This window comes from Heteronotia binoei, chromosome 14 (assembly GCF_032191835.1).
Source record: "Heteronotia binoei isolate CCM8104 ecotype False Entrance Well chromosome 14, APGP_CSIRO_Hbin_v1, whole genome shotgun sequence".
NCBI classification, from domain to species: domain Eukaryota; kingdom Metazoa; phylum Chordata; class Lepidosauria; order Squamata; family Gekkonidae; genus Heteronotia; species Heteronotia binoei.
The window spans coordinates 22,128,518-22,152,109 of NC_083236.1; the positions used below are offsets into that span (position 1 = coordinate 22,128,518).

Consider the following 23,592-nt stretch of genomic DNA (forward strand, 5'->3'; position numbering starts at 1 on the left):
AGAAGAAGATATTGGATTTATATCCCGCCCTCCACTCTGAAGAGTCTCAGAGCGGCTCACAATCTCCTTTACCTTCCTCCCCCACAACAGACACCCTGTGAGGTGGGTGGGGCTGAGAGGGCTCTCACAGCAGCTGCCCTTTCAAGGACAACCTCTGCCAGAGCTATGGCTGACCCAAGGCCATGCCAGCAGGTGCAAGTGGAGGAGTGGGGAATCAAACCCGGTTCTCCCAGATAAGAGTCCGCACACTTAACCACTACACCAAACTGGCTGGTTTAAGGTTAAGGTTTAAGGCTTGGGCATCAGCCCCACAATTCCAAGGCTGCCCTCCATTTGCAATGTGAAGAGGTACTGTCAATCAGTGAAGTTATCATGTGATACTCCCACATGTATCCACCAGTGTTCCTTCTAAGCTGAGTTAGTGTGAGCTAGCTCACAGTTTTTTAAACTCCAGCTCACACATTTTTGTCCTAGCTCAGAAAAAAATCGCCACAGAGCAAGCTAATTGATGCAGTAGCTCACAACCTTAATGCCAGTAGCTCACAAAGTAGAATTTTTGCTCACGGGACTCCATGGCTTAGAGGGAACATTGGTATCCCCTACTTTAGCACCGTGAACAAAACAGGACATTATGGCAATGCTACAAAACTGCTACTCATGGTGCTGCAAGTATCTCTACTGTACACCAGCCCAATTGTTTTGGTGCCTTCCCCTCACATAGGCCAAAAGGATCATGCACCAAATTCCTTCACCCAGTGGGAATCCTTATTTCTTTCAGAATAGAAAGAGCAGAGATGTGCGTATTTAAAAAAAAATGGTTTTCTGCCACTGTACCCTCTAAAGGCACTCAGAACAGACTGCAGGTTATGCATGGAATAGATCTATCCATTAAGATGAATGAGAAACTTACATACATGAGAGCTACAAGTGTAAATGGAACATTAGAGGTCAGATCAGTAGTTCCCAGCCATTTTGGTATGGTGATCTACAAGTACATATTTTACTCAGTACAGTGACCCATCCAAGTTTTTTTGACACACAAAGTAAACTATGACTTTGTCACCCATTTAGTCCAGCAGTGCATTTTCTACAGCAGCCAACCAGATGATGCTTAGAAATCCACAAAAAGTCAATCCATCAACCAGTTAAGCTATGGCATTCCTTTTTCCCCTCCTTCCAGCTTCTTCTGTAAAGTTACTAGTTAACAGACAGATTTTCCCCATTCCTTATCACAGAAAGACATGGAGGATGAGAATACAAGATGATGACAAAGGGAATGAAGAGAAAAAAAAATGAAGCAAAGGGTAGGAGTGGCCATTAGGGAGAGCTGGCCCACAATCCACTTTTGGGTCTAGACCCACAGGTTGGGAATCACTAGTTCAGATCAAGCAAGAGTTCAACAAGGGTACAACATCAGATTCTAGAACTCTGAAATCATACCTCATCTTCATTATTTGTAGCAGAAGCCAATCTGAGCACAGAATGACATTTCTCCTGGAAACAGCTTGCAAGAAACATGTCCATTTCCTTGCAAACAGCTGAATTCTTGTCGCTTATTTCTGATAATGCCAACTCTAACAACATAGTCCTGGAATGGAGAAAAAATGGGATTACTTATGTACAATGATGGAGGTTAGGATAATGGTGGATTGCATGAACAGAAAAACCAAAATCTGTAAAAACCAATTCAGCTTTTAAAGCCATTTTAAGCCAACTCCAATGCTCCAACTGTGGCAAAAATATTAAATATACATTTTTAAAAAGAATGCAAATCAGTTTGTACTGAAAAGCCATATTTAAAAATAATAAAATATAAAATAAATAACTCTACTAAAGTCACCACAGCTCAGCTAGGAAGCCAGTACAGACCTTCCAGCTACTATGAAATCCCAAAACGATTATCTCCATTTAAATTTAAATTCAAAAACTGGCTAATTAATAGGAAGCAGAGAGTGAGTATAAATGGGCAGTCTTCGCAGTGGAGGATGGTAAGCAGTGGAGTGCCGCAGGGCTCAGTACTGGGTCCCATGCTCTTTAACTTGTTCATAAATGATTTGGAGTTGAGAGTAAGCAGTGAAGTGGCCAAGTTTGCAGATGACACTAAATTGTTCAGGGTGGTGAGAACCAGAGAGGATTGTGAGGAACTCCAAAGGGATCTGTTGAGGCTGGGTGAGTGGGCGTCAACGTGGCAGATGAGGTTCAGTGTGGCCAAGTGCAAAGTAATGCACATTGGGGCCAAGAATCCCAGCTACAAATACAAGTTGATGGGGTGTGAACTGGCAGAGACTGACCAAGAGAGAGATCTTGGGGTCGTGGTAGATAACTCACTGAAAATGTCAAGACAGTGTGCCATTGCAATAAAAAAGGCCAACGCCATGCTGGGAATTATTAGGAAGGGAATTGAAAACAAATCAGCCAATATCATAATGCCCCTGTATAAATCGATGGTGCGGTCTCATTTGGAATACTGTGTGCAATTCTGGTCACCGCACCTCAAAAAGCATATTATAGCATTGGAAAAAGTCCAGAAAAGGGCAACTAGAACGATTAAAGGTTTGGAACACTTTCCCTATGAAGAAAGGTTGAAACGCTTGGGGCTCTTTAGCTTGGAGAAACGTCAACTGTGGGGTGACATGATAGAGGTTTACAAGATAATGCATGGGATGGAGAAAGAAGTACTTTTCTCCCTTTCTCACAATACAAGAACTCGTGGGCATTCGATGAAATTGCTGAGCAGTCAGGTTAAAATGGATAAAAGGAAGTATTTCTTCACCCAAAGGGTGATTAACATGTGGCATTCACTGCCACAGGAGGTGGTGGCGGCTACAAGCATAGCCAGCTTCAAGAGGGGGTTAGATAAAAATATGGAGCAGAGGTCCATCAGTGGCTATTAGCCACAGTGTGTATATATATATGTGTGACACAGAGTGTTGGACTGGATGGGCCACTGGCCTGATCCAACATGGCTTCTCTTATGTAAGGCTGAGTCAACCTGGAGCCAGCTACCTGAACCAGCTTCCACTGGGATCGAACTCAGGTTGTGAGCAGAGGGCTCCAACTGCAGTACTGCAGTTTTACCACTCTGTGCTACAGGGCTCTCCTATTCTTTTTTTACAGTTGTATTTTAAACGAGCTAGTTTTCGTACATCATATTTCTAGTACACCATTCCAATACTGCTGATTAAAATGCAATAAGGTTCTTCTGTATTCTTTTGGCTCTTATAAACCTCCCCATGGAGAACACTCAGGACCTTCTCAGAACTTCCTGCCAACAGGATATCTGTATTTCAGGTATGAGGTTTGACATTTAAGTAATGGTAAATTTGCATTTCATGCACATATTTATTTTCCCAAACATGTTACAACTATGGGAAGGAGAGGTAAGTGCTTTCTGTAAATAATCAGGGAAACAAATAGAACACACTGTGCAAAACACCTCCAGCTAATAGACAAGAAACCCTTACATCTAACCTTTAAAATCCCTGTGGTAAATTTCAAATTTAAAAGAGACAAACATGAGTAATACAGGCCTCAAAACTCTTCCTGGTAATTCTTATTCTCAGAACACCAGAAAATAAATTCAAGCCCTAGTTTTTCAAATCATTCTCCAGCTCAAATCTATTAACACATGCTATTAAATATCACAAACAGCGATGCTTTGGAACAATTAAACATGCATCATCACAATACTGGATGAGCCTTTGGCCTTGGGGCGCATTTTGAAAACAAACAGGTTGTGTATTGAGGCTGTCTTTGTCATCTTCTGCACCCGTATGCCATAAGGAGAGTTGGGATGACAGCTGATAGGAAGAGGAAGGTGGTGGTGATTGGAGACTCCTTGCTCAGAGGGGTGGAGCCCAAAGTGTGCCAACGGTTTTGTCATCCTGAGAGGTCTGCTGTCTGCCGGGTGCACGCATCCAGCATGCGACAGAAAGGACTGGAAGACTTATCAAGCCCACGGATTACTATCCTTTCTTGCTGATCCACATGGGAACGGACGATACTGCCCGTCATAGCCCTGAACGTATTAGAAAAGACTATGTGGCTCTGGGACTGAAGGTGAAGGAGCTGGGCGCACAGGTTGCGTTCTCATCAGTGCTTCCGGTTGAAGGCCATGGCTTAGGACGAGAAAGAAGAATACTTCAAATAAACGACTGGCTACGTCAATGGTGTCGTCAGGAAAGTTTTGGATTTCTGGATCATGGCTTACGCTTTCAAGATGGTGGTCTTCTATTAGGAGATGGCTTGCGCCTTAAGGCGGTAGGAAAAAGGGTGTTGGTAACAGCCTTGCTAACCTGATAAGGAGGGCTTTAAACTAAATTGTATGGGGGAGTGAGACAATAATTCAGCCTGGTAAGATGCCAGAAACTGGGGATAAGAACATTAAAGATTTGCAAAGAGTGGCGCATACACTAGGTAATGTTAACTTGCAGGCTTGTACAGAAACTAAACCTTGGGATGCATAAATCGTGGATTCCGATGTCTCTATACTAATGCACAAAGTATGGGAAACAAACAGGAGGAACTGGAAGTCCTAATAAAGGAAGGAGACTATGATATAATAGGCCTTACTGAAACTTGGTGGGATGACACTCACAACTGGAATATTAGGATTCAGGGGTACAACTTATTTAAAAGGGACAGGAAAATGAGAAAGGGTGGCGGCGTAGCAGTATATGTGAAGGAGGTATATACTTGTGAGGAAATATGTGAATCTGAGCATGGCAGCTCAGTTGAGAGTCTCTGGGTAAAATATTATTATTGTGGGGGTCTGCTATAGACCACCAAGCCAGGCAGAGGACTTGGATGAGATACTTCTGCAGCAGATTGCAAAGTTCTCCAAGAGAAAGGATACAGTAATCATGGGACATTTCAAATACCCGGACATCTGTTGGAAGTCCAACTCTGCTAAAAATGAAAAATCCAATAGATTCCTGACTTGTCTTGCTGACAACTTCCTTTTCCAGAAAGTAAAGAAGGAAACCAGGGGATCTGCTATCTTGGATTTGATTCTTACCAACAAGGAAGAATTGATTGAAGAAGTGGAAATAGTGGGCACCCTGGGCAGTAGTGACCAAGTGATTTTGGAATTTACAGTCTTAGGGAAGGGAAAAGCTATATGTAGTCAGACTTATAGGTTGGACTTCAGAAAGGCAAACTTTGATAAACTTAGAACTATGCTGGGTAAAATCCAATGGTCAGAAATACTTAAGAGGAAGGTGGTTCAAGAGGGGTGGGAGTTTCTTAAAAGCGAAATACTGAAAGCGCAATCACAGACAATTCCTATGAGAAGAAAAAATGGAAAAAAGCCTAAAGAAGCTGAAGTGGCTCCATAAACAGCTCTCTAAAGTCTTGAGAAATAAAAAAACCTCCTTTAGGAATTGGAAGGAGGGCCTTATAACCAAGGATGAATATAAACAAATCACCAGTGCTTGTAGAGAAAAAGTTAGGAAAGCTAAAGCTCAGTATGAGCTTAGGCTGGCCAAAGATGCTAAAAAAAATGAAAAAAGGTTCTTATGTTCAGAGTAAGAAAAAGAGCAAGGACATGGTAGGCCCAATGCAAGGTCAAGAAAGTAAAATTGTAACAGGTAATGAAGAGAGGGCAGAACTGCTCAATTCCTACTTTTCCTCAGTCTTCTCTTCTGAGGGAAATGGTGCTCAACACGGCAAAAACAGAACATATAAGGAGGTATGAAGTTCCAACCTAGGATCAGCATATGGGTAGTACATAAACACCTAGTTTCTTTAAATGAAACTAATTCCTCAGGACCAGATGAACTGCATCCAAGGGTTGTAAAAGAGCTTGCGGATGTAATTTCTGAGCCTCTGGCTATTATTTTTGAGAATTCTTGGAGAACAGGAGAGGTGCCGGAAGATTGAAGGTGGGCGAATGTTGTCCCCATCTTCAATCCAGGTAACTACCGACCCGTCAGCTTGATGTCAATATCTGGAAAAGTTTTAGAACAAATTAGCAAACTGTCAGTCCTGGAACATTCAGAAAGAATGGATGTGATTACTAAGAGCCAGGATGGTTTTCTCAAGAACAAGTCATGTCAGACTAAACTGATCTCTTTTTTTGAGAAAGTGACCACCTTGCTGGATTAGGGGAATGCTGAAGACATCGTTTATCTTGATTTCAGTAAGACTTTTGATAAGATTCCACATACTATCCTTGTTGACAAGTTGGTAAAATGTGGTTTGGATCCTGTTACCGTTAGGTGGCTCTGTAACTGGTTGACAGATCGCACCCAAAGAGTGCTTGTGAATGGTTCCTCATCCTCTTGGAAAGGAGTGACAAGTGGAGTGCCTCAAGGATCTGTCCTGGGACCTGTTTTGTTCAACATCTTTATCAATGATTTGGATGAAGGAATAGAGGGAATGCTTATTAAATTTGCCAATGATACTAAATTGGGAGGGGTTGCAAACACAGAAGACAGAAACAGGATACAGGATGACCCTGACAGGCTGGAAAACTGGGCTAAAACAAATAAAATGAATTTGAACATGAGTCAACAGTGTGATGCGGTGGCTAAAAAGGCAAATGCAATTCTGGGCTGTATCAACAGAAGTATAGTGTCCAGATCACATGATGTGATGGTATCGCTTTACTCTGCTCTGGTAAGACATCACCTGGAACGGGTCCAGAGGAGGGCGACAAAGATGGTGAGGGGTCTGGAGACCAAGTCCTATGAGGAAAGGTTGAAGGAGCTGGGGATGTTTAGCCTGGAGAGGAGGCGGCTAAAAGGTGATATAATCACCATCTTCAAGGACTTGAAGGGCTGTCATAAAGAGGATGGTGCAGAATTGTCTTCTGTGGCCCCAGAAGGCAGGACCAGAACCAATGGGTTGAAATAAAAGAGTTTCTGGCTCAACATTAGGAGGAACTTCCTGACCATTAGAGCGATTCCTCAGTGGAACAGGCTTCCTCGGGAGGTGGTGGGCTCTCCTTCCTTGGAGGTTTTTAAACAGAGGCTAGATGGCCATCTGACAGCAATGAAGATCCTGTGAATTTAGGGGAGGTGTTTGTGAGTTTCCTGCATTGTGCAGGGGGGTGGACTAGATGACCCTAAAGGTCCCTTCCAACTCTATGATTCTATGAAATATCTTGACAGCTGCAAATACTGATGGTATGCAACCCCTAAAAGGTAATTAGCTAGAAAACTGCCAATTCTTTAATGAAGGAAACGAATGCAATTTCATTTACAAAAAACGTTTGCAAGATGCAGCTTACCATAACAGTGGTATTTGCATCTTTTTGTTCTTCCACCTTCTCAAGACCGCCTCTGTTCTCATCCACCCCATGATTCAGACACTGCAAGGATTCTGCCCTTGAGGTGAAAGGTGTCCCTTTCAGAATGAAATAATAAGACCGATTTCGCACTCACCCTTACGCTGCTCTCACATCCGCCTTCTCAGCGCGGCGTCCTCCCAATTTCCCACTATTTGCGCCAGGGCTGCAGCAAACATTGTGGTTTTCGCACAGCAAACAGAAACCGCTAAAAACCGTGATGTTTGCTACATCCCTGATGCAAATAGTGGGAAATCAGGAGAACACCACACTGAGAAGATGGACGTCAGAGCAGCATAGGGTGAGTGCAAAATTGGTATGCGTCTCCAATTGGTCTAGCTTCTAAAGCCATGTTCAGGGTGTTCATCACCAGTACAATTTATTGGCACTATACCCATTATTTACCTGGATAACTTCCCACAGAAACAGACTACAGATTGCATAGTTTCAAAAGTAAAACTCTGCCATATGCCTTTGGACTATTCCCAAACACCATATTCTTGGTCTGCTAGTACTTTTCATGGTGTTGTGTGTATACTTTTTAAAGCTGGAACAGTAAGACCTTGAGCAAATATAACATGTACTGATTGTTTCTTTGCATAACATCTCAAAATCATGACAGTTTAGAATTGGGCTTGAACCCAACTGTGAAATCATGCCATGTCAGAAGTCCAAATGTGCCCACAGGTCAAAAAAAGATGGGGACCCCTGGTTTAGACAGTTTACCACCACTCCCACCTATGCAGTATCTCTTGAATACCAAAGGGGCATGCAAGTCTCACTGTTGACTCTCGATATGCAACCTGCATAGGGCATGACTCAGCAAGCCGTACTATGATTGCTCTGTAGGCTTAGTATCTTTGTAAGGAATACTACAGCAACAATTCATGGTTTGTGCTGTTCACAACTAAATGCTGTGACTATGATGGACATAAACAGATTAGCTGGAAACACACTGACACTAACGAAATCTGTATATTACTGTACACTCAGGGCTTTTTTTTTTTTAACAGGAATGCAGTTTCAGCTGGCTTGGTATCAGGGGCGTGGCCTAATATGCAAATGAGTTCCTGCTGAGCTTTTACTATTAAAAAGCCCTGTGTGGAACAATGGTGCCATCGAGGGGTGTGGCCTAATATGCAAATGAGTTCCTGCTGGGTTTTTTTCCTACAAAAGAAGCCCCGATTGTACCTTGCCAATATTTTCTTTTTCAAGACTAGTATTATTTTTCTTTCTCCACAATACATTGTTGTTTTTTCTTTTAAAAAGACCCAGCAGTATAAGAAGTGCTTACTTTGCTACAGTTCTATAGAGAAGCATAAATTCATTTGGTGCAGATCTGCTTCGCTAGACTTCCTTCCCCCCAGCAACTGAACGACAGTACAAACAGAGCCACATGATGCCACAGGGTGCGGTGCCCTGATGAAATCGAGGCACAAGCATGAAACTTTGTCTTCATTTTTTCTCTCTCTGCCTTTCTTTATAGAGGAAGGGCGCCAACCTGGATTCTGCAACTCCTATCTAAATCCCTGCCAGTTGCGGCTAAATTGTAATGTTAACCAACCAATTTAAAACCATTACTGACAAAGAAACATGCATTTAGAGATTCTGTGCCAGCTATGAAACCACACAATTTTTTTTCAAATCATGCGAACAGGATACTTTATATGGAATGCTAAATGCTAAAACCCACATTGGTTTTTGGGGTTACCTTTCTTGATTGCTCAGTCTGGCATACATAGCTTTGACCAACTCCGGGCACTTCAGTAAATGGTTGGTAACAATCAAGAACCTGAAAGAAAAGGGGGGGGGGGAGACAAACTGGTATGAGAAAACTGCACAGTTAGCTGCTCTGCACTGGAGTTCATATTTATATTGGGACTTTACAATAGCTAGCTGCTAACGAAATGACGTTTGTACCAATACCTGCTAAGAGAAATAAATGTTACAAACTGGAATTTTAAAGAGGAGACTGTAATGTTCACTAAGTACTAAGGGATCAAATTAGCCTACAATTAGTTTCTGGATAAGATTAATTATCACATTTTTAAATTGTTTGGCCAGTTTAGGCAAGCTTTGACCTAATGTAAACTGTAAAGAAAAGCAGAAATATATAATCCATATCATTTGACTGACAAGAGGTTAACTCAACTGAGAAACTATAATAAATAGAGCAATGTGTCAAACTTACACTTTCAAACAATGCTTAATTTATTAGTAATCACAAGGGAAGCAGAAAGAGTACAAGACACATCCTATAGCGTTAACAAAATTCAGGAAAACTATATTTTAAAACCTGTAAATTCCTCCACAATAACAAAGGTCTCCAACCTGTAATTTTCTACTTTCAACCCTCCACAAATTTGAAATTTCAGTTGTGCAAAGTTGGGGTAAAAATGCTTCAAATTCCTAAGGGCAACTCAGTGAGGTTCTAGGTGTCCTAAAGTGTTCTGAACTTTGGTTAGATGGAAACAGCAGACAATGGTAGGTCTTAAAACGCATAGGATTAACCAAAGGCTTATCTTCCTTGCTCTAACAATCAAATTAACTCTACTTAAACAAGACTTTTTACCTTATTTACAGGTATTGGTGTGCATCCTGTGGTCCACTTCAGCTAGCACAGTCACTGTACAAGCAGAGGTAATTGGTTTTATCTGTTGCAAAGTGCTGAGCAAAGACCAGGGACTTCAAGGCTACCACCGATGACAATGAAAGATCATTCATTTAAATTGAATCTATGATCTGGAGTTAGATTAAGAATGTATTGCAAATATGGAGGCTCAATTGCACAAAACAAGTGCTATCACTTGCACTAGGATTGCTGCATAAGTTGCACTATCAAGAACAGTGCTAAACTGGACAACATACACATACACCTGGGTTTTGGCCATTGTGTGACACAGTGTTGGACAGGATGGGCCACTAGCCTGATCCAACATGGTTTCTCCTATGTTATGTTCACATTTCATTGGATATAGACCATTAAATCTGGCGGAGGAGAAAAAAGATCCACAAACAGACAGGACTAGAGTCAAGTTACTGTGTATCAAGGCATGAGCACTCTGCAAGCTCATCTGCCCTGCCAAGCCAGTGATCTAGAACGGGGTGGAGGGGAAGCTCATGATGACATCATGTTATATGGGCCCTTTTTTATAGCAGGAACTCCTTTGCATAATAGGCTATACCCCCTTGATGTAGCCAATCCTCCAAGAGCTTACAGGGCTCTTATTACAGGGTCTACTGTAAGCTCCGGGAGGATTGGCTACATCAAGGGGGTGTAGCCTAATATGCAAAGGAGTTCCTGCTACAAATAAAGCCCTGCATATTGCAAGTATTCTTAAATTTGGCGGGAGGGGGAATTTAGCACATTTTTTGAAGCAACCTTGAGAAGCAAGGTCACTTGGTGTTCACACAAGAACTACAGCCATCAGCCAACTAAAGTGTGGTTCCACCAATGAAGACAATATATTATAGCTTATCAACCTTTTGGCTAAGTGTAGTGTGTAATATATTATAGTCACTCAGTGTGGGTGACCAAGGAACAGGGAGGGTCATTAGGTGCACCTCCTTACTCTCAGCACAAAATCTCTCACATACAGTGTTTGTGACCAATACATGGTGCAACATCACTCTTGCAAGAGGCAAATATATTCACAGATTTATTGGGAAATAGCTTTTCAAAGAGTCTGTACAAAATATCAGCACTGCTCCTAAAGATGGTAAGTAGCTGTTATTGCAGTGCTTCTGAAGTATCATTTTTCCAGTGGGCAAAATTCTCAGTTGCACTTGGAAACCTGTAGCATGAGGAATAACTCCAGCTTTCCATGAACTGAATACAAATTTGTGCTTGCAAAGGACGAGGTTTCATAGAAAGGAAGATGCCTGTGGATAAACATACTGTGAGAATACATTGCAATTTACATATTACATCAAGACAGGAAAGGTACTGTAACTCCCTTTTTACAATTTTCCTCATAATTTCTACCCATATTTGGCTCCATAAAATGCAAGGATTAAGTATTTCAAGGAAAAGTGAAGGAGAAGGCATCTATAGTTTGAGACGTTATAGAAGAGCTGCTATATCCATCTATGCTTCTTTCCACTAGAGAGGAAAAACCATCAAAGGATTACAATTTGACATTCCCCATCACAAATGCCAAGTTCCCTGTTTCCTAATAAAAAATGAGATTTTAGGTAATGGCACAAATCTATTCCAAATGGGGCTGAACATTTATTCTTGTCATGTTAATTCTTAATTAATATTGATACTCAGTTCTTTTTGAGAAGCGCAGCTGCCAAGTTAGAAAGGGCATTTTCTGTCTGCCTCTCTCATACAACTGGATATGCTAAGATAGTAAACTCCTGCAGCATGCATATATATATATATATATAATCAAGGTGCTCACAAGGACTTGCAGGGGGCATCTAATTTCCCCCCACCTTCACAATTTCTTCTTGCCTTCCCTTGGTAAACCTGCATAATCTCTCATAGAATCATAGAGTTGGAAGGGACCTCCACTGTCATCTAGTCCAACCCCCTTCACAATGCAGGAATTTCACTCTTCTCCACTCTTCCTTCCTCCTCTCCTCCCCACCCACCATCCAACCTACCTTTATATGTTCTCCTGTCTTCACCTTTCCCTCTTTCCCTTTCCCTTGAAGCCTCTCCCCAGGAACAGTCAGGCTGAGCTGCACAGAGCCTCTGCTGGGCTAGGCGCAGGTGTGTAGTGGCTGCCACAGCATCCAGTGGCATGGCAAGTGCGTCTCCAGTGGTCACCAGGCCTATCCCTAGAAAATTCTCCTCCACTGGGGACATTACAGGGGAGAGGGACAGAACCCATTGCAGGGCTGTTTTGGCCTTCAGGTCACCCCCCCCCCCTTGCTCCTCATGGTTTAGCTTGATAGAAATCAAGATTTTGAAAGCTCAAAAATATTGTTGTGCTTGCCTAGCAACCTCCAATATGACAACTGAGACTTCAGTAGGCATTCTTTTCTTAAAGCTGCAGGATTTTTTTTTATTTTGAGGAGTTTTAATCCCCCTAGTTTGTGTTTGTTTTTTGCATATCTAAGATTTCCTTCAGGTTTGTAGAATAGTCTCTTCATCTGTTCCTAGCTCTATTTTGCACCTCTATTGATCCACACTATTACCTGATTCAGAGTTATATGATTATGTGTAATTTTGAAGTATTTTCCCCCTAGCAAACACCCATGACTGCAGGTTCAAGATCTAAAATAGGTCACACATGTCATCCCACATGGGTTTTTCCCTCCTACACACAGTAGCTTCCAAAAGCCATAGCACTCTTCTCTGGTGTTGATTAGAAAAAACAGAATCTGACTTCTTAACATTTTGCAATTTTCCAGTCCAGCAGGAATGAATTCTGTTACTTACATGTAAAGAACAGCTTTTTAAACATGGAAAGTAAGTTTGCCTTCACATTGCAAGATGAGATGTAATTTTAAAAACCTGAAACTTGGACAACAACTGCAATACACCAAAGTAATTCCACATACTGGATCTCACAGAGGTAATACCTCATCTTTCACACATTTCAATGCCAGAAACTGAAGCAGGCTCCCTGAGTACAACCCTATTGGCAAAGATGCCTCTGACACAGAAGGCTTTTTTATCTCTGATATCTCTTTTTTATCTCATTTTAAAATGTATGTCCTTTCACAACTATCCTTCATGACCTATTATCTACCTATTATCAAAAATAAAGTCAACCCAAGTGACAGATCTACAACTCAGGTCTCAAACACGGTCACACAGATGCAGTCCTATAACAACATGGATGCAATTCTGTAAACTTTCAACTGGGGTGGGGGTGTTTAGATCTCAAAGTATGTAACCAATTTGCATCCATTATCTGCAAGAGAAAATCATGTTAACACCAGAATAACCAAGTTTACCAAAATGGGGGAAGGGTGTTAGGTATCCTGCTTTTGAAAAAATTGTTCTGACTTTAAAAGTTACAGAGACTAACAATACAGTCCTAAACAGAGTGAAGTCTATGCCTATGAAGTCTTAACAGAAGAACTGTCAGATATATTAAAAAAGGATTTGTAAAGACTGAAAATAAGCATTAGCTTACAAAAATTTATGAAGGGTAACAGTGCTTGTAGAAAGCCTAAATTCCATTTTATGCTTTCCTTAATAGCATAACCTCAATGATTTTGTTCTGCTACGTTCCAAAGTCAATATAACAATTCCTTCTGGACTGTGCTTCAGAACACCACTTTTGGAAGCTATTATGATACTTGCAGCTGGTAGAAGACAGAAAATTAAACTCTGATGGTCTTTAATTGTCCATATATATTCTAACAGGACATGAATTGGCTCAGTTAAAAGCTCTCCTTTGATGATTAAAGCATTTTCTCCAAGAAATATTGTATCATGGAGCACCAAATATACATGTTTAAATGGCATTTTATATATATAACAGCAACATTAGTTCTGTCTATTATGAAAGACCTTAGTTTTAGTAGTACTAACAATACTTGGCTTCATAATGGTTTTATCTATTTATTTAAAATATTTATACTCCAGTTTCCCTGGAAGCCCCAATTTAAGGTTAATTCAAGGGGATACTATAGCCCCGTGGCGCAGAGTGGTAAAGCTGCAGTACTGCAGTCATAAAGTCTGCTCGTGACCTGAGTTTGATCCCGGTGGAAGCTGGGTTCAGGTAGCTGGCTTGAGGTTGACTCAGTCTTCCATCCTTCCAAGGTTGGTAAAATGAGTACCCAGCTTGCTGGGGGGGAAGTGTAGATGACTGGGGAAGGCAATGGCAAACCACCCCGTAAAAAAAAAAGTCTGCCATGAAAACATTGTGAAAGCAATGCCACCCCAGAGGCGGAAACACCTGGTGCTTGCACAGGGGACTACCTTTACCTTTTTACTATATCCTTAAAAATCTAATGCCAAACATCTCAAGATGGTTGTTCGCTATTTTTACTTCATTTTCAATCAACATCCAAAAAAAAAAAACTGTGTTACAAAGATTCAAAGAAGGTAAATGGAAGTCTTTTATCACGCTTCTTCCAGGATGTTTTGTAAATAGATCAACCTTTTGTAAACAAGTCACTTTAGCTGATGATGCATTAACTTTTTTAAAAATGCTACAGACAGATTTTATTAAGCCATTTGTTTATACATGCTGTTTTCTTCCAGTCTGCTGCCCAAACCAACTTTGCTGCCATAAATAAACTTTAAAACAATTCCTATCTGGACCATCTACAAAACCCTTCAGATAGCCCAGCAAGAGTTACGTAACATTTATTCCACAAATTGTAGCACAGATTTCCAAAACATGTAAATCTTGGGATATGGTCTATAGACTCTGTGGTCTGTGTCTGCACATGGGGAGCTGCATCTTTCCCAGAGGCATCCTCACATGAAATTCTTACAATATAGGTAGTAAGAGAAGATGTTCTAAATCAAACTGTGCTTGTTTAACTGAAAAGATTAAGCTAAAACCTCAGCAAGAATCTTGAAAAGATAAATACATACACCCATTCTGATTCCGGGTACCTTCTGCAGGCTTGCAGAACTGCAAGAGGAATGTTCAAATTGTTTTCTTCTCGTAGCACTCTTGTTCTCTCGGGGTTAAGGCAAGTGAAAAGAATCATACAGCAATATTCAACAATTTTCTCATCTTGATGATTTAAGCAAGTCCTTTAAAAAAAATTAAGCTTTGTTTACAGGTCTGCATTAGTGGCTGATTTGAAGTGTTTTTCAGAGCAAAACAAACATATTGACCAAGTATTCCATCTCTTCTCATCTGCTCCCACTTCAGAAATTTCCTCTATTGACCCCTCAGTTTATAAATTATATATAAAAAAAAATAAAGCAACATTCTGTGATAATGGGCCCAAATATTTACATGAAACAAATTATAGCTATCCATCTCTCTTACTTTCCAATTCTTCCTCCTCCTCTGCCCTTAAGCTGTAAGAAGACCTGCAGTCAGTCTGTGGGCAGGAGAAATAGTAAGTAGCAGACAACCAGGACACAATCCATTTGACCAGTGGTCATCGTTCTGCACCTCAGATGAGGAACATGGATTCTCCCTCTCTGCCCTTGGAGAGTAAGATGACCTGCAGTATTGGAGCAGTACAGACTGACAGCCAGTTATCCATTTTGCCAGTGGTTGGAGGAGGCATAGGGCATGAAAAGGGATGAAAACAGAGGTGTAGGTGGGATGCCACCTTGCAGCAATGCATCACAGAAGACGGACAAGCTACCTTGGAGATCCTTCTGAGTTAAAAGGTAGGACAGAAATCAAACAGGGACAAGGACAGGTTTCTTACCTGTAACTGATGATCTTCGAGTGGTCATCTGTGCAGTCACACATATGGGTTATCTGCCAGGATCGGGCCCATCTCGGAGAATTCAAAGCAATCCTAAGGCGTTATTTTTGGCGCGCCTTTCCCCTCGTCCCGGAGAGGGGGCAGCGTCTGTGCATGCCCAGACGAGGGGGAGGCGCCCAACCCACTCAGTTTTTTCCCGCCGCCGGAGAGGTGTAGTAAATGCATTGATATGATAGTCCAGCAGCGGGGAAGGCTGGGTGGGTATGTGTGACTGCACAGATGACCACTCGAAGATCATCAGTTACAGGTAAGAAACCTGTCCATCTTCTTCGTGGTCTCTGTGCAGTCTCACATATGGGTGACTGGCAAGCTATTTGTCAGGAGGCGGGTGCTGGATCTGTAATAGAAGGACCGTAAGTTATAGAGAGAATAAACTTGTACTCACAAATAGGTAGCGGGGGAAATCAGTCGAAGATTGATTTCAGCACAGCCTGCCCAAAGGAGGTGTCATGCCGGGCACGAACGTCCAGAGCGTAGTGCGAGGCGAAGGTAGATGGGGACGACCAAACCGCAGCAGCGCAGATGTCCTCCATCGGAACGCCCTTGCAGAAGGCTGTTGAGGTTGCGACGGCTCTAGTGGAATGAGCTCGCAAGTGCTCAGGTATGGGCTGCTTAGCCAGTTCATAGCATATAGATATGGTGGATGTAATCCACTTTGAGAATCTTTGAGTAGAGATTCTGGCACCCTGATTGTGGGTAGCATAAGACACAAAAAGTCAATTGTCCTTTTGGAACTGTTTAATTCGCTCGATTTAGAAAGCCAGAGCTCTTCGTACATCTAAATTATGTAGGGTGCGTTGACCTGTATCTGTGGGGTTTTGAAAAAACGCCGGCAAGACGGAAGGCTTCCCTAGATGGAAAGGTGACACCACCTTAGGTAAGAAAGCGGGGTCCGGGCGTAGCACCACCTTATTGTGGTGGAAAATAGTGTACGGAGGGTCCGCTCTGAAAGCGCAGATGTCGCTGGCCCGTCTGCCGGTAGTAAGGGCTACTAGGAGGGCTGTTTTCCACATCAGAAGATGTAAAGAAATAGAAGCTGTGGGTTCAAAGGGTGGCTTCATTAGCTAACTGAGAACCAGAGATAGGCTCCAAGCGGGTTGTATTTTGCAGATTGGAGGGTGGAGGTGAAGGATCCCTTTCAGGAAGGCCTTGGTAGCAGAGTGTGAGAATACAGTGGAGCCATCAATGCATGGATGGAATGCAGAGATAGCTGCTAGATGAACCTTCAGGGAAGAGTAGGACAGTCCAGTATTGGAGAGAGTCAGAGTGTAAGTCAAAATTTGATTGATATTGGCTGATTCGGGTCGAAAGCAATGCAAATCAGCGTATTTGGAAAAGCGTTTCCATTTGAGAGCATAGGATTTTCTAGTGGCAGGTTTCCTGGCATTGAGCAAGATGTGTCGGACCTCCAGAGTGAAGTTCATGAATTGATTCTCCATGCTGTAAGACGGCGGAGAGCGGGGTTGTGATGGAGAACCCTGCCGTTCTGCTGAGACAGTAGGTCCTGGGCTTGAGGGAAGCGGTGAAATAGGCCGCGTGACAGTAGAAGGAGAGTGGTGAACCACGGTTGACGGAGCCACCATGGGGTCACTAGGATGCAGTTGGCATTGTCCGACATGATTTTCTGTAGTACTCTCGTAATGAGTGGTATTGGAGGAAACATGTAAAGTATTGGGCCGCTCCAAGACTGTAGGAAGGCGTCCCCTGAAGATAGTGGAGACGACTGGCCGCGCATGTAGAAGCGGGGGCACTGTGCATTGTCTGGTGTTGCAAATGCATCTATCTCCGGGGTACCGAACCTCTGAAAGAGAGGGAGAAGATACTGATTGTTGATGGACCACTCGTGGTCGTTGATGGACTGTCGACTTAGAGCGTCGGCTCGAATGTTCTGAACTCCGGGTAGATGCACTGCAGATAGGAAAATGCCGTGAGCAATGCTCCAGTGCCATAGAGTCAAGGCCCTCTTGCACAATCTGATGGAGGCAGTACCGCCCTGTCGATTTATGTAGAAGACAGTGGCTATGTTGTCCGATGTAACTTGGACGTGTCTGTTGTGAAGCGACGGAAGGAAGGACCGCAGCGCCCTGTGGACCGCCATCAACTCCAAGCAATTTATGTGGAGAGACCTTTCGTATTCTGTCCACTGGCCTTGTACAGTAAGCTGTCCTAAGCGGGCTCCCCATCCCCACTTGGAAGCATCTGTAGTGACAATCACCGAGGGAGGAGTCTGAGTGAAAGACATTCCCTTGAGGAGGTGATGGTCTAAAGTCCACCATTTGAGAGAGGGGATGATGTGAGCTGGAATAGTGAGTACAGCAAGTTGATGTTGACGTTGAGGATGAAACGTCCTGACGAACCACAACTGAAGAGGGCGCATATGAAGTTTGGCAAATAGAAGGACGGAGGTGGTGGCAGCCATAAGTCCCAGCATCCTTTGAAAGGTGAAAGCTGTCTGAGAGCGATGTAGAATGATATCTCTGGCCAGAGATTTGATGTGTTGTACTCTGTCTGCCGGCAGGTAGGCTTTGCATGTCAGAGTTAAAAGATGTGCCCCTATAAACTGTATGGATTGAATAGGGGTCAGATTTGATTTTGTAGTATTGACCTGGAGGCCCAGGGTGGCCAGGAGGGAAAGGGTCGCGGAGACATCGGACTGGAGCTGTTCCTTGGATTGGGAGACGACTAGCCAGTCGTCTATGTACGGGTAAATGGAGATGCGTTGTTGTCGCTACTACCACCGCCACGCACTTCGTAAATACTCTCGGAGCTGTTGAGAGGCCAAAAGGAAGAGCACGGAATTGATAGTGTTGATCCCCTATGGCGAATCTGATGAACCTCCTGTGATGGTGGTTGATGGTGAGGTGAAAGTAGGCATCTTGGAGATCTATTGATGCCAACCATGCTTGTTTTGGGATCAGTGGGAGGATGGATTGAAGTGTAACCATCCGAAATTTTTTGTGATGGATATGGAGGTTGAGTTTTCTGAGATCTAATATGGGGCGTAAGCCCCCGTCCCTCTTCGGGACCAGGAAGTAGCAGGAGTAGAATCCGGTGTGGTGGTATTGAGGGGGGACTGGTTCTATAGCTCCCTTGTCCAGCAAGGTTGCTACTTCTAGGAGCAGATGGGGTGACGGAGGAGTAGAGATGAGCCTGTGGTGTTTTGGGGTCGAATTGAACTGTATAGAGTATCCGTTTTGGATGATTGACAGTACCCAAGAGTCCGATGTTATGACCTCCCAGTTGTGGTAGAACGGCTGAAGTCTGATGTCTGGGCAATGAAGTAGTGGGAGTGGAGCAGGGGAGTCAAAGCGACTGTTTGTTGGTCGGTGTTGTCTTCTTTGTGGTCTGAGGGCGTGCCCTCTGTTGGAACGGCTGTTTAGTTTGAGGAGGCTTACGTCTCCAAGGTTCGGTTTGGCGGGGAGATCTGGAGCGCTTGAAATAGTTGGGCTTCCATGGTCTTTGTTTTAAGGTAGACTGAGGCTGGGTGACTCCTAGTCTTTTCGCTCTTTTCCTGCTGTCGTCAACACTGGTGAGTATATAATCTGTTGTGGCGTTAAATAGGCCTTGGCCGTCGAACGGCAAATCTTCAATTTTGAATTTGATGTCTGGCTGCAGGGAAGAAGACCTGAGCCAGGCGTGTCTGCGCAGGGCGATAGCTGAAGGTAGGGTCCTGGAGGAGCATTGGGCTGCAAGGCGGGCAGTATTTATCTGCTGCTTGCTGACTCTAGAAAGTTCCTGCAGGGCGTGGGTGGCTTGGTTTCGAGTGGCCTCAGGGAGGGCTGTGACCAAGGAACTCAGCTGGGTCGTAAGATTGTAAGCATACGCAGAGAAGTATGCCATATAGTTATGGATCTTGGTAGTGGCAGTGGTGAGGGAGTAAATTTTTCTCCCAATGGTGTCCAGTTTCTTACCCTCTCTTTCGGGAGGGACAGGGTGCCTGGTCTGTTTGGATTTCGATGAAGAGTGGACTATCATCGAGTTGGGAGCTGGGTGGTTGAAGAGGAACTTCGACTCTGGTGCATGTACTTTGTAAAGTGCCTCAACCCTCTTAGACGTTGGTGGTACAGAGGCTGGTTTGTCCCAGGCTTCCTTCAAAGTTTCCAGATGGACTGGGAGCATAGGAAATGAGGAGGCCGCAGGGAGGTCTGCGTGTACTAGGTCATAGACCACGTCAGAGACTCTTGGGACATCTGTTGTCAGCTTTACATTGAGAGCGCTAGCCATGTTAGATAGTAGGTCCAAATATGACCTAGGTCCTTCAGATGGAGAGAGGTCGGCCGGTTTGGCTATGTCCGAGTCCGGGGAATGGAGGTCGGAAGCTGAAGAATGAGAGGACACAGATTGCTCTGCTTCTGAGTCATCAAGGGTCTCCACTTCTGGAGTCTTCTTGATCTGTTCTGATCCAGAGAGCTGGATACAAGTAGAGGGCTCCATAGCCGTAGAGGCAATCAGAGAAGGTGGTTTAGGCAGCGAGATATGGTCACGGTACCGTTGGTGGTCGTCGTGGTACGGGTGTTCTCGGTGCGGAGACACATCTCGGTATCGAGGGCGGATATCCTCTCGAGAATGATCCCTGTAGTAGGCCCCTTCTCAGTGTCTAGAGTCGTCACGGGACCGAGAATGCTCACGGGTGCGGTGTCTGTAGAAGCCGGGAGAGGGTGACCTTCGGTACCTGTGATATCTGCGAGGGGATGGTGATCTAGACCTCGAAGGAGTGTAATAGTAGTAGCGGTCTCTGTGGCCACTTCGGGATCTCTTCTCTCAGGGACATAGAGGTTCTCTCGGAGTCGAGGGAGCTCTGAGTAGTGACGGATCCGTGATTGGTTGTCGGAGAATCGGGACCTCTCGGAATGAGCGATCATCTAGGATGTTGAGGTGTTGGCTCTTTGTCGAAGTCGGGGACTCGGTACCGAGGATTTGGTCTGGCAGCGACTCGTGTACTGATGGTGATCTGGAGCTGATGCGGACAATTTCCAGTGGCGTGATGGCCGGAGTCGCGGCGGATTTCGATGCCGGGGTGGTCCGAATGGAAGCAGTAACAGTCGTGGTTGGACGAGGCGTAGGAGGTCGAGTCACAGCGACGGGTTTGAGGACCTTGTGGCTAGACTTCTGCCTTTTGGGAGACTTCGGGTCCGAAGGGTCTCTCGAGGTCGACTCGGTACGGTGCCGTTTCTTGGATTCGTCAGACTTCTTCTGGTGTTTGCCGGATTTATGCTTGCTGGGAACCTGCGCCACGGAAGCAACCGGCTGAGTCGTTCCCTTATGGAGTAGGGAAGACGAAGAGGTCTGCGAACCCGATGCGTGCGACATTACTGGGCGTAGCGATGACTCTAGCAAATGGCTTTTGAGTCTTGCCGCGCGGTTTTTCCTCGCCTGTTTGCCGAACTGGCTACAGTGCACGCAAGAGTCTGTTCGGTGTGCCTCGCTGAAGCAGAAAAGGCAAAGAGAATGTCCATCGGTAGACGGTATTTTCGCAGCACAGCGAACGCACCTTTTAAAGGTTATTTTTTCTTTTCCTTCCATCCGCCCGGAAAGAGGGGGGGGGGAGAGGAGGACGAAAACGAAGTAAAGAGAAAGATTTTTTTTTTAATACGATACCAGAATGAAGAGTGAAGAGGAATGAAGAACGACGAAGTAGATCGGAGAGATAAAGATTTCAAGGGACTGCAATGAAAGCGGGAGATCAGCGAGATAGGTGTTTTCCGGATGGCGGTAAAGAAGAAACTGAGTGGGTTGGGCGCCTTCCCCTCGTCTGGGCATGCACAGACGCTGCCCCCTCCCCGGGACGAGGGGAAAGGCGCGCCAAAAATAACGCCTTAGGATTGCTTTGAATTCTCCGAGATGGGCCCGATCCTGGCGGATAACCCATATGTGGGACTGCACAGAGACCACGAAGAAGATTGTGTGGGTTCATAGTACATACAGTTGATTTATTGTCAGATAATGCAAACCTATTATCTGCTTCTGTGAGCATTTATTTATTTAAAATATTTATAACTCACTTTTGACCCAATGTATGGGACACAAAGTGGCTTTACTCAAAGTAAAGGTTGTCATTCATCATTTTAAAAGTAATTATCTACAATGTATTACTATCACATTGACTCAGGCAAAATAAAGCGAAACTGCTCTAAATAAAATCAAGGGGACTTAAAAGTGCTCCATCTATCACTGGCTAATGCACAAAACGCATTTCCATAGGTAAGTGACTGAATGTTAAAGCTGTCTAGTTAAAATTTGAGTATCCTCATTAGGATAGTATTTCTTGCTTGTGGGTTACAAAAGCCTCGTGGCTTCTGAGTTTGGCAACCCATTCTAAGGGCTAACTATGAACAGACTATTTAAATATTTTAAAACCCTGCTCTTTACGTTCTAACACAGCTCCTTGATGGAAGTTCTAATGAAGTCTTTTGTGTGATCAAGCATATGTTGATGAGTCCTAACCAGGATTGCCAACCGCATGAAGGAAAAAGAAGTTCTTTCTCTTTAACGGAGGTTTGGTGGTGGTAGAAAGCTCTGTCAAGTTGAGACCAACTGATATTTTACCCCCTTTTTGGCCAACTGTAGAGTTTTCAAGGCAAGAGATGTTCAGAGGTGGTTTGCCATTGCCTACATCCACATCATGACCTTGGTACTCCTTGGAGGTCTCCCTTCCAAATACTAGCCCTGCTAGCTTCCAAGATCTTATGAGATCAGGCTTGCCTGGGCTATCCAAAAGCTTAATCCAGATGTTATTTGCCTCCCTGCCCTGATAAGCATCAGTTGTTCATTTCTGCACATCAAGCCTCTATTAAAGAGGCAGAACATTTTTTGTTAATGTCAGTGGACAACCCCACTCCTAACATATGTATTTTGGGAAGAGGAGAGGAAGAGTACAGTCAATAATAATAATAATAATAATAATAATAATAATAATAATAATAATAATAATAATAATACTTTTTATTGGTATCCTGCCCTCCCCGCCGGGGCAGGCTCAGGGCACAGACTATTTTAAACATATAATCCATAGTGTGATCTTGCAATTGGTGCTCTGAAAGCGCAATCCATGTTCAAATGAAATTTAAAACAAGAAGATAGTTTGTGCCTCGACATGAATACTTAAAGCCAAAGGATAGGTCCAAGCACTACTACTGCCAAATGCTTAATTTCCCTCCCCAGACAGTATAGTGCTGACAAGGATTGCTACTGAAGGTTAACATATAACTTTCTTGCAATTAGACTATGGATGTGGGAAGGGAAAACTTTCCATTAATGCTTACAAGAAAAGAGAAGGAAATGCAAGCTTCCAGATCCTCTTCTGGGAATCTATGTTTCCTGTTGTGATATTTCCAAGAAACTGGAGGCTACAACGGAAAGCTAAAAGGGAAAACAAGAAAGGTTTAATCACAGCAGCACCATGCTACTAAGGTAGATCAATCTTATGAAAATATAGCTGCGCTATGTAAAGTCTAATCGGACTGATTTCCTTAATACCTTGCCCAGCACCCTACAGGCCAGGGAGTCTTCAATTTTTCAATCCCAAGAACCATATTTAGTCCAAGTCTGAAATGATAGAGGACAATGCCCTTTTTCTTTGGCTCCCCACTCTCTTTTTCCATCATTTCCTCTAACCTCCCCATCCACACCCACCAAACAAAAAGAAAGTGGCGCTGGTGAATGGCCCAGCTTATGGCTCCCAGCCAACCAGAGGCTAGAAAAGTCAAGAAGGTCAGCCCAAGATGCACCAGTTGAGATCAGGGCGGAAGAGAAGGTGGTCAGTGTTTTCCAAAGTACCAGGCTTTTCAATTCCATTGTTTTTAGTGAGAAAAAACAAATCCCAGACTGGATCCCCAAGAACATTTGAATCTGCAGATCGGCAAAAGAAAAGAACTGCACTGCAGAAAAGAGCTCTTTCCGTTCAGAATAGCCTAGCTGCCTGCCATTATGTTCCC

General features: G+C 43.7%; 1 protein-coding gene across 1 annotated transcript in view; it reads right to left on the minus strand.

Annotated features, from left to right (window-relative positions):
• ATXN10 (ataxin 10) overlaps positions 1 to 23,592 on the minus strand; it is a 112,898-nt gene that overhangs the window by 63,236 nt on the left and 26,070 nt on the right. Inside the window, exons 4-7 of the mRNA XM_060254102.1 lie at positions 22,921 to 23,017; positions 14,799 to 14,963; positions 9,000 to 9,080; positions 1,441 to 1,588 (exon numbers count right to left, since the gene is read on the minus strand). Coding sequence (XP_060110085.1) covers positions 1,441 to 1,588; positions 9,000 to 9,080; positions 14,799 to 14,963; positions 22,921 to 23,017 — 491 coding nt within the window. The remainder of the gene's footprint in view (positions 1 to 1,440; positions 1,589 to 8,999; positions 9,081 to 14,798; positions 14,964 to 22,920; positions 23,018 to 23,592) is intronic.